At 42.2% G+C, this 10544-nt stretch overlaps 1 protein-coding gene across 2 annotated transcripts; it reads left to right on the top strand.

Moving 5' to 3' along the window:
• Positions 1-881: 881 nt before the first annotated feature.
• KCNE1 (potassium voltage-gated channel subfamily E regulatory subunit 1) lies at positions 882-10177 on the top strand. Of its 2 annotated transcripts, none has more exons than XM_053310636.1 (2): positions 882-959; positions 8253-10177. In XM_053310636.1, the coding sequence occupies exon 2, from the start codon at positions 8294-8296 to the stop codon at positions 8672-8674; it is 381 nt and encodes a 126-aa protein (XP_053166611.1). In that variant the 5' UTR covers positions 882-959; positions 8253-8293; the 3' UTR covers positions 8675-10177. The 2 variants fall into 2 exon arrangements, with proteins under 2 accessions (XP_053166611.1, XP_053166610.1); XM_053310635.1 differs by lacking the exon at positions 882-959 and adding an exon at positions 1095-1193.
• Positions 10178-10544: the final 367 nt, after the last annotated feature.

Below are 10544 nucleotides of genomic sequence, written 5' to 3'. Positions count from 1 at the left end.
CCTTAACCCTGGCTAATAGCCGGGGCTCCCTACAGGGTTTGCCTCCGTGCTGCCGCTGGGAGCTGTGTGGCTCCTGGCAGTTCACATGCGCAGCAAAGACCCGGCTTGGCTGCCTATGTCCAGTCTTTGCTGCACGTGTGAACAGCCTCGACAGATGAATAGGGCTGTAGTCTACTACTAAAGCAGAACAGTATGCTTGAGGGCAAGCAATCCTCCTAATATTACATCAAAATTTCAAGTATATGAGGCTTCGGTGTTTTGCCATCCTTGTATGCTCTGAAAGCACAGGGGCAGCAGGCAGCTTGTTAGGGACTCATCCAATCTCAGCCGGCTCCTGTTTTTAATAGACTGCCTATTGGCTCCATTGGTTTTCATGGCTTTCTACAGGGGAGAAGAACAAAATTCATTTTTATTTTTCTATGTAAACCACTTTGAAGTTTTGTTGAAAAGCGGTATATAAATATTCATAGTAGAAGTAGTAGCTTCACTTTGTAAGTAAAACTGTGTTAGTGGGACTGGGTGAAGGGAAGGGCGACTCCTTTAATCCTGCCCTGCTGCCTGCGTTGTGTTATTTCAGAGAAAGAAGAATGGATCCTTCATTCCTGCTATGGACTGTGGTGAAGGAAGTCAGCAGGTGGAATTAGCTCCGGTCGCATGTATAGACTCTTCCCTCGCACATGGCATGATTCCTAGCATCTATATCCTCCACCTGGAAGTCTGTGCCTCTGGATCACCTGCCTCTGTGTCAGTTTGTCTTACTGGCTGCTTATAGGCTCCCTCTCCTGTGCACTCATAGTATGAGGTTGGCTACTCGTGCCCAGATGACAGGCTGCCTCCCAACAAACATAGTGTGAGGCTGACTCCCTACGCCCAGACCTCAGGCTTCTTCCCAACCATGCACAGACTGTGAGCCTGACTCACAGCATCCAGGTAGCAGGCTCCTTCCTTCGCACAGCGTGGTGAGTTCTGCATGTTTTTCTGTTGCTTGGCAGCTTCTTTGCTTTTCCAGACGAGCTCTTGCCCTTCTGGTTGATCAGAAATCAAACATCCTTTCCTTCTGTGCTGCTGCACGCAGGGCAGTGACTTGGATTTGCTCTGCTGTGTGTTTCTCCCTCACTTTTTTCCTTTTGCAATCTTGTATTTTAAAATGAAAATGAAAATGTATTTAAAGAGGGAAGTAACTGAAACCAGAGGTGAGTACATTAAAAAAAAATTAATTCAGTACAATTACTTTTTCTTTCTACAATGCCTGACAATTAAAGTTTGGGAATTGTATATAAACTCAGTGTATATGAAATATGAAAGTCAATGTGTTAGGATGAATTTTTGCAGCTAGAAAGCTAGATTTAAGAATTGGAAGAAGGGTTTTTAAGAGCAATTTTTAAATTAGTGTAGTAATTCTCTAGGGTTCTACAGGGTTTGAACTGTTAAATGTTTAATTAATTGGTTTTATTCTGTTTTTATAGTTTTGATTATTATTGTTAACTGGTTTTAATTGTTTTTATTTTGTTGTAAACCACCCTGAGCCATTCTTGGAAGGGCGGTATATAAATCAATCAATCAAACAAACAAACAAACAAATCCTCTTAATTTCTATAAACCCCTTTGGAAAGAAACATCATTTAAAAGATAGACTTATTGGGTAATTCATGATAAGGATTAACCTTTATAAGTCTTTTAAAAAACTAAATGGATAAATCCAGTCTTAGAGATGTGTATGTTGCTTTGTGAATACCAAATAACATGCCACTTTTAGAAACCCTTAACTAGCGTACTGAAAATGGGAGAGGGAATAGGGAGGGCGGTCATGAGGGTATTTATGGTCATATCTTCTGATGACTTGAAAGCTTTTCACCATTCCCTACATCACAGTCAGTTTCCAGAAAGGCAGACCACTTTCACATGAGAAAGTTATTTTAATATAACACACAAAGTCGCAATTATAAAAAAATATGTAGGAGTGATTATATGTGCAACGTACAATGGATACAGTTAGATATGACAGCAGTGCAGATTTTGAGTTATGAGCTGGTGGACATGCTGTATATACTAAACTAATAGAGAGCAAGGTATTTCCATTGGTTCCCCTGGAGTGAAGGGAATGCGTCCAAGGATGAGCCCTTTAGGATCTCCATACAGTGGAAGCTGATCACGATCTCCCCCTGCCCTGTGAATAACAGATACATACAATAAAAAATATTAATAGTTTACATGCAACTCAAAGAAAAAGTTCCTACAAGTAACAAGCAGCCCTTCCCCTGTTCTACTCAGTGATGAAAAACCCCATTGCTACCAAGAATATAATATGATCCTGGGGCATGAACACAAAAATATTCTGGTGTGTATATATATGCATGTGACAATGTTATAGAATTATTTAGAATTTTGAACCTAGATATTCAAGCATATTGCCTACACCCAGGAAACCGCCAACAAAATCCTATTTTCTATAAATAGAAAAATTCACCAAAATTCACAAAATCCTATTTTCTAGAAATAGAAAAATTCACCAAATTCAGTCCCAGCAAACAAAGATCAAACCAGTGTCTCCATTATTGCACTAGGGATGGGCACGAATTGAAAATCTCGATTCAATTTGAGTTCAAATCCAAATGTGCTGTTTCGATTTTTAGCCCGAAACAGGCCAATTCAATTCGGACTTGATTATATTTTAATTGAATCTGAATTGATTTAACCTGTATGGGGGGAGGGAAGGGGAGGAGAGCCTCCTTTCAACTTTTTTTTTTTAAGAAAGAGGTGCTGAGGGACTGGGAAATTACCTTTGATGTGCAGAGCCTGCAGCTGGGGAGTGGGGAGGCAGTAACCCATTCCGCCATAACCCTGCAGCCCACCGGCCGCTGCTTTTAAAAACAAGAGGTGCAGAGGCACCTTTGAACTGCTCCTGGAGCATGTAGCACTGGGGAGGTGGGGAGGTGGCAACCTTACCTGCCATCTCTCCTCGTGGCCCACCGGCTGCTCACACAGGGCTGTCCCTTTAAATGGCCTCCGTGTGCATGCAGGAGGAGGCCCTTTTAAGGGATAGCTACGTGTTCTTTTTGCTAGGACCTGGTGTTTTTGTGCAAAAACACCCGGCTATCCCTTTAAATGGCCTCTTCATGCATGCGCAAAGGCCATTTAAAGGGATACCCCTGTGGGAGTGGCCGGAGGGCAGTCAAGTCGCTGCTGCTTACCTGCCACTGCACGCTCTGCAGTTTCCGCTCCCAGGAGTGGTTTAAAGGATCCCCCGCACCTCTTGTTTTCAAAAGCAGTGACTGGCCACAGATATGGTGGGTTGGGTCGCCACCTCCCCCTACCCAGCTGTGGGCTCTGCACATCAAAGGAAATTTCCCAGTGGTGCCTCTTTCTTTTTAAAAAATATGCTGAAAGGAGGCACTCTTCCCCCTCCCCCATACAGGTCGAATCAATTCGGATTGATTCAATTCGAATTAGGTTATTTGATTCAACTTCGAATCTTATCACCCCTTTTAGGAGTGATTCAAATTCGAATCATTCAAATTGGCCAGATTCTATTTTAATCCATTCAAATTTTAACTGTTTCACACATTCCTATATCACACCCCAGTTCCAAGCCAAATTCATACAGACACACACACACACCCCATCACTGTGGGTGGCCCAAAAGTTTCAGTAGAGTAGATGCAAACTTGCTAGAGTCCGGGTTTTCTGGCATCCATTATGGCCTAAAAATTATTTCCCACCCTTTTTCAACTTGAGGCACACTTATATAACTATGTATACTGAGACACACTGCCCCCACACCAACAACACACTACCGTTTTTTAAAATAGCAGCAAAGCTGCTGCACTTTTTAATTTCATCTTCCTTTTGCCTTCCTCCTCTTTATTCTTATATATATATTTTTTCTTATTCATAGCTGTCCTTTGCATTCCTCCTGGAACTGGTGCGTTATTGCGGGGGGCAGCAGTGCCCTTCCTGGTGCATTACGGGGCAAGTCTGCTTTGAAAGCAGGGATCGTAAACTCCCCACTTTGAGGCCAGATTCAGAGCAAGTCCGAGCAGGGCACCAGCCAGTGGCCTGTGGTGCACTGTTTGGGAAACCCTGGTCTAAATTATGGAAATAAGTGCTATTCATTATGAGATATAGAAATGATATATTCTGCAAGAAGAAAATCTCCTTGCAAATAAAGGCTTCCCTAAAATAAAATAACATTTAGTATTTATCATATGTATATACCACCTGATATTTGTATCTCTAGGCAGTGTGCACAATTTAAAACACAACGAAAACAATTAAAACAATTTCACAGAATAAGAAGTTAAAACAATTCCATAGGATAAAAGCTGGAGATGGAGATGCTCTTATTTTGACAAGGAGTATATATTCCAAAGCCCCTGGGCAGCTGCAAAGAAGGCCTGGTCCCAAGTCGTCAGCAAACAAGCCAGTGTCCACTGTAATTAACTGGACCTCTCCAGATGATCCTAATAGGCAACAGGGTTCATGACAAAGGAGGCACTCTCTTAAGAACCCTTGATCCAACCAGCACTTTGTATTTTGCAAGGAAACACAGCAGCCAGAGCAGTTCTTTTAAAATCGGTGTTATATGGTCCCTTTGGGTTGTCCCAGAGACCAGTACGTCTGCTGCATTCTGTACCTATTGTACTTTCCGGACTATGTACAAAGGCAGCCCCATGTAGAGTCCATTACAGTAGTCAAGCCAGGAGATTACCAGCATATGCACCACTGTTTTAAGTCATTCCACACCACTAAGACTGGAAAGCCAAACTAAACCAAGAAGACTTTTGAGTTCTGTTTCCCAGTCCTTTGACATGAACGAGAGTAGTACATATGTCAGCAGCAGATGAGGAGCTGACCCCTTGATGGTGCAAAACTGATATCATGGGTCAACTATCATGGATAATTCCTGCTTACCACAATAAGCAACTCTCTTACAAAATTTTGGAAATCTGTTTGCTTTTGGTTACACCAATCACATGCATATTCCAAGACCATGCCACATGACCTTTCCCCTATCATACTTTGCCCCAAACATAAGTATGGTACATCAAGTCAATCCACTTGGTTCTATTCCTGCATCTGCTGATAAAACAATCAGACATCAACTTGGCAATGTATGATCTAGATTGAATCAATTTATCTAGGTCAAACGTTGGCCAGTTGATATTTGTATTGAGAATACTATACAAATACAAATACAGTGTATTGAGAATGTCTCTAATGAAGATGCAAATTGGAGGAAAACTGGGGTTCTTCCTGGTGTGGAGCTTGGCTTCCCTCCACCTTCCCTCTTCAAATGACACACATCCGGGTTCCAATTCCAGTCCTGATTTTCTCTTCCTCTTTGCCCATCTTTGATATAGAGAGCCTGTGTGGTGTAGTGGTTAGAGTGCTGGACTAGGACTTGGGAGACCCGAGTTCAAATCCCCATTCAGCCATGAAACTAGCTGGGTGACTCTGGGCCAGTCACTTCTCTCTCAACCTAACCTACTTCACAGGGTTGTTGTGAAAGAGAAACTCAAGTATGTAGTACACCACTCTGGGCTCCTTGGAGGAAGAGAGGGATATAAATGTTGTAATAATAATAATAATAATAATCCTATGTTTTAGGCAACCTCTCAGCCTTTAAAAAAAATAAATAAAAGTGCTTTGCATATTTATCTGATTAGGCATTTGTTTAGCAACTGATTGACTGTTTAATAAAAACATCAAAAACCCCTATCCATTTTTTTTTAAAAAAGGAAGAACTGCTCCAAGGAAAGAGGAATTGGCTTTATGATTGTCGCAAGGATTAGCCGATCAGCCATTTCCAATGAAAAGAAGAAGAACATTTTCTCTGGAGCATGTCTTGGGGAGAAGGTTGTATGTCTGCCCAAAACATGAGTTTGCTGCCAAAATGGGCTCACTGCAAGTTAGGTACATCTGGACACACCTTAGCATAACCTTTCTGTCTTATCACTGTGGTCACATGACTCTCTGCACCACGACTGCTCTCAACTGTTCCTCTAAGTAGGAGCCATTTGATGTGTACTCCTTGGTCCTTCCTTACTACAATAAAGGTTCTATGAAGGCACAGCTTTTGGATACTTCCATAGCTATCTCCCAAGAGGGTAGTGCTATCGTGGCCATCCGCTACACTGAGATGCCAACATGCCAGGTACCCATAAGCTAGGCATCCACTGTGTCAAACCTCACACTGACCAACAGCAGCAGCATAGGGAGGGCATAGGTGGCTGGTGTTCTAATGGGTAGTGCCCACCCCACCCAGTGGTGGTGCACTCCCTACCCTGATGTGCCTTCCATCTCCTGGTGGTAGCTCCCCGTCCCCAGCTCTGCCCCCCCACCTAGGTTTGCACAATTTGCTACTTGGAAATTACATCAGTGTAGAAGTACCTCTATATACACAACAGCTCTTAGATTGTAGGGATAGGCGCGGCCTTCAGATTTTGTACATTCAAAATGTGGGTCACAATCCAGCACAGAGGTAACTGTGCTTAATAGGCTTATGTGCACAGTACTGTCTACTTTGACTAGCAGCAGCCAATCCAAAGATTCAGATGGCTGTCTCTCTAGCACCACCTGAAAGCCCTTTTATGTCAAGTAGTTTGATTAATATTAAATATAATTTTACATCAAACTCTTATACAAATTCATAAAATTTCTCTGGCCTCCTCAGGAAATATTATTTATTACATTTTTATACTGCCCCATCCAAGGCTCTGGGAAGTGCGCAATAACAGTGAGAAGGGAATGCCAGTTACTGAGGTTTGAAGAATGCTTTCAGAAAATTGTTTTATAATGTGAAATCCCTTTCACAAAGCCTCCTTTTCACATGAATAGTGAAAGGGAAATCAACTTTGTTTAAAAAAATAAATAAATTCCGACAGCAGTTTTTGGCAGACCCTACTTACTGTGATTGTGAGCATCACACTTCAAGTTTAATAGGGATATTCTCCATTCTGAGTGACAAATCCTTTTCAGCAAGTGAACACAATCATATATATTTAAACATGCTGGGATAGCCCACAATGGCAGGAGCATGAATGACCTTTTCAGAAAACTACATGTTCTCTCCACCAAAACGTGTCCTTTCTGAAAGCAGGCATTGTAATTCAAGGTGACTTTTCTGAAAACACAGTTATCTGTTTGCTGACAGGTCTTCATGTAGTTATAATGATGGAACCATTGGGTGGCTCCACCACACGGAGGTTTTGCTACTGAAGTGTTTCAAGTTAGGTAGAGAAGACTTACACAGACCTTTACCATTCGGATTCTTTGTGCTCAAGATAATGACCACAATTCTGTACAGAAGTAGTATTCTACCAAAGACAACCACAGGGCTCTGTGGGCGTCAGGAGTCGACACCGACTCAATGGCACACTTTACCCACGTATCCATTGGGGCTGCAGGTTGGTGGGAGAGGGTCAGCAGGCTTGTTATAGCCTCAGTATTCTATGTATAGAAACAGGTCATTTTGTATAGTTGCATTTATTTTTGTCTCCTCTCATCCAGGTACAATAGAAGCAATAGCTTTAGCCATTGTTACATATGGAGAGTCTGTTCACACGTGCAGCCTAGCCCAGACTAGGGCAGCCCATGTGAAGCAACCGGAGCGAGCCCGATCCCGGCACTGTCCCTCCACCTAGCCCCGCTTTTGCACCTGGCATTTAGCCAAGGTTAAGCGAAACGCTGGTTCGCTTCACCTTGGCAGGTGATTGTCTTGACCATCGCCGTTGGGTTAACACACACACACACACCCCGGCCCACTGCCATTTCAGGCTTCGAGCCGGGGGGGAGGGAGGGAGGAGCAGCCACCGTGCTTGTAGCACAGGGCACCCTGTGATGTGGGAGAGGGAAGTCCTCTCACTCCCAGTTCCTACAATCACTGCACTGCCACTGGTGTGGGCACACGGACAGTGGAAGGGAGGTCAGTCATTGCTCACCTGCTGGGGAAGGCAGGTGAGTTCCTGCCTTCCCTGCAGCACACCTAGCAGGAGCCTTGTTTCAGTACAAGTCCTGGTGATAGGCAAAGTATTTCATTTGGTCTACAGTTCCTGAGACTCCATTCACAATAGCGGGGTTTCAAAAAGATCCCCTAACTGAGAATCAGCCCCAAATTCCTCATATAAACGGCAGCATATTTCCATCATTTTCCCCCACAGAATATCAAACTGAATGTTATTTAACTATAATTATAATTACCTATAATTAGTCTGTGTAATGTTTTTTAAACCATGTGTTTTAAATCACTCCAGGGTTCAGAAATTAAGGAAAGAGTTACAGTCTTCACAAGACAATGGAAATAGCATCCAACAACACAGCATTAAATATACTCCTTTCAAAGCTGCTACAAGACTATGCAGATAAAATGAACGGCGCTACACCTCCACCAGCCGGTGCAACAGACGACCACTTGGAAGTCATATATATCCTCTTATTGCTTGGCTTCTTTGGCTTCTTCACATTTGGAATAATGCTTAGCTACATTCGCTCCAAAAAGCTTGAACATTCAGCTGATCCATACAACATGTATATTGCCACAGACATTTGGCATAAGAAGGACAAGGCCTCACTGAAAGCCAAAGTGGTGGAAAACTATACTTCATGTTTTGTATTGAAAAACCAGCACGCAGTAGAGCAGCCTACCAAGCATATTCCTGAAGTAAAGGTTTCATAGCACATGGTCAGTTAATTTTGCAGGCATCATGTTGAGCCTTCCAAAGAAAAGTAACATTTGGGAACCGGCAAAAACCCCAAATGACACAAAATCATCAGTTTTTGGTATAATCCCATAGTTTAATGAAGGAAGTGCAATTTCAGAATTTGTAACCCGATGCATTTTGGACAACTGTTATTTTACAATGATGTGTTTCTAACATATGTACCAGACCATATCTGTTGAAGGAGATATATGCTGGTTGTAATCTATTTCCTCTATGGTTTCTTCCAAAAGAACAGGGGGAAAGTGAGGATTAAGCCACAGTCATGTCTTTGTGACCAACTGTACTGGCCACCGTAGCATGGGGGTGTGGCCAAAGCTCAATGGTAAAGGATCTTCTTTGAATGCAGAAAGCCTCAGGTTCAATCCTTGGCATCTCCAGGAGCTTTCCCAGACAGCAGGCTTTGCCGTGGGTTTACTGCAAGGCTTTACTGCAAGTTTGAAGTTGTCAAAAAATATATATGTGCAAAAAGTGGAATTTTTACCAGGGATGTAAATCAGGCTGCACTCTAACATGCAATGAAAAACCCAAAACATGTGTGAAGTGCTCCCTGATAGCTCGCAGGGACTTCGGGGTAATTCTGGCCGATATGTGACCGCACACCCTCCATTCTGGAGGAGATGCGAACTAAGCTCCATGTAGGGTTGGGAAAGATTCCTGCTGGAAGCCTTGGAGAGCTGCTGCCAGTGTAGACAATAATGAGCTAGATGGACCCATGACTCAGTATAAGGAAACTTCCTGTGTTCCTGTCTCCAGACCATCTAAGTGTCAACACATTCCCAATCCATGAGGGCTGAAGAACGACCACATTAGTTTAATGTGATGCTGGTCACATCATTTTTGGGAGTCCTGCAATAGGCCATTTGTCTTGTTTTGAAATTAATAAGAGCTTTGCAATGAAACCCATAGCATGTAAACCAAAAATTGTTTTAAAACAAAATCTGCCAGTTACTGATCAATCTTCTTTCAGACACAATAACTGGATTCTTATTGGCAATGTATACAATCGCTCTTCTGAATTACTGTGTTCTCCCTTCAGTATAATTATTACCATTGAAGGAGTCCGAGATTTCTGGTTATTATATAACTTTTCTGCTGCTTTAAACCACTAATTTCTTTTATTTATGAAAATGGAAGGTGGTTATATAATTGCCTCTATTGAGGAGGAACAACTGATTGAGGTGTTTGGTAGGTAGTGGTACGAGACTGGGGTTGCCAAATGACCAGAAAAAGGCTCCTGTACTGTTATTGTGCCTTTAACAGCAGCTTGATTTTCAGAAAACAGCAGATAATGCTTTTTACAACATGGAGATAAGCATTATAACCTGCTAAAAGGCACAGTTCAAGCTGTTATTAAAGGCACAGAACAGCAGCTAGTCAAACAGTAGCCCTATGGCCAACATGCATTTAGTCTGTTTTCCTTGTGGCAGCATGTAAATCATTTGTATGATGTAAATATTTTTTTTCTTTACAAAATTAATAATAAAGTGTCTAATCACAAATGTGTGGCAAATTCATTTCATAATGTCACATAATATCACAACATGACAAAGCCATTCTGGATTTTAGAATTTTGCTGTCTATACTGGGAAATAATTGTTCCGCTCCCCTGAGTGTTTCAGTTCTCACTGCCACGTAGCAACTTATTTGCAATGGGGGAAAAGAGCATTTTGCACTGTCTTGAAACACTCATTTCTTTCCTCACTCCTGCTGCAACTTTTAAAACCAATGAATGACAGACAAACTTTATTACAGTATTTGACCAGTACAGAAACATGAAGAAAAGAACACTTTGTCACACCATACAACAATATGGAAACAATATAG

The sequence above is a fragment of the Hemicordylus capensis genome, chromosome 3, assembly GCF_027244095.1.
Source record: "Hemicordylus capensis ecotype Gifberg chromosome 3, rHemCap1.1.pri, whole genome shotgun sequence".
In the NCBI taxonomy this organism is placed as follows: domain Eukaryota; kingdom Metazoa; phylum Chordata; class Lepidosauria; order Squamata; family Cordylidae; genus Hemicordylus; species Hemicordylus capensis.
The sequence above is the reverse complement of the archived record's forward strand: the minus strand, read 5'-3'. Positions and strand labels throughout refer to the sequence as shown.

What these genes read in the sequence shown, in the direction of transcription:
- KCNE1 (XM_053310636.1), top strand. Translation starts at nt 8,294, where the DNA reads ATGGAAATAGCATCCAACAACACAGCATTAAATATACTCCTTTCAAAG.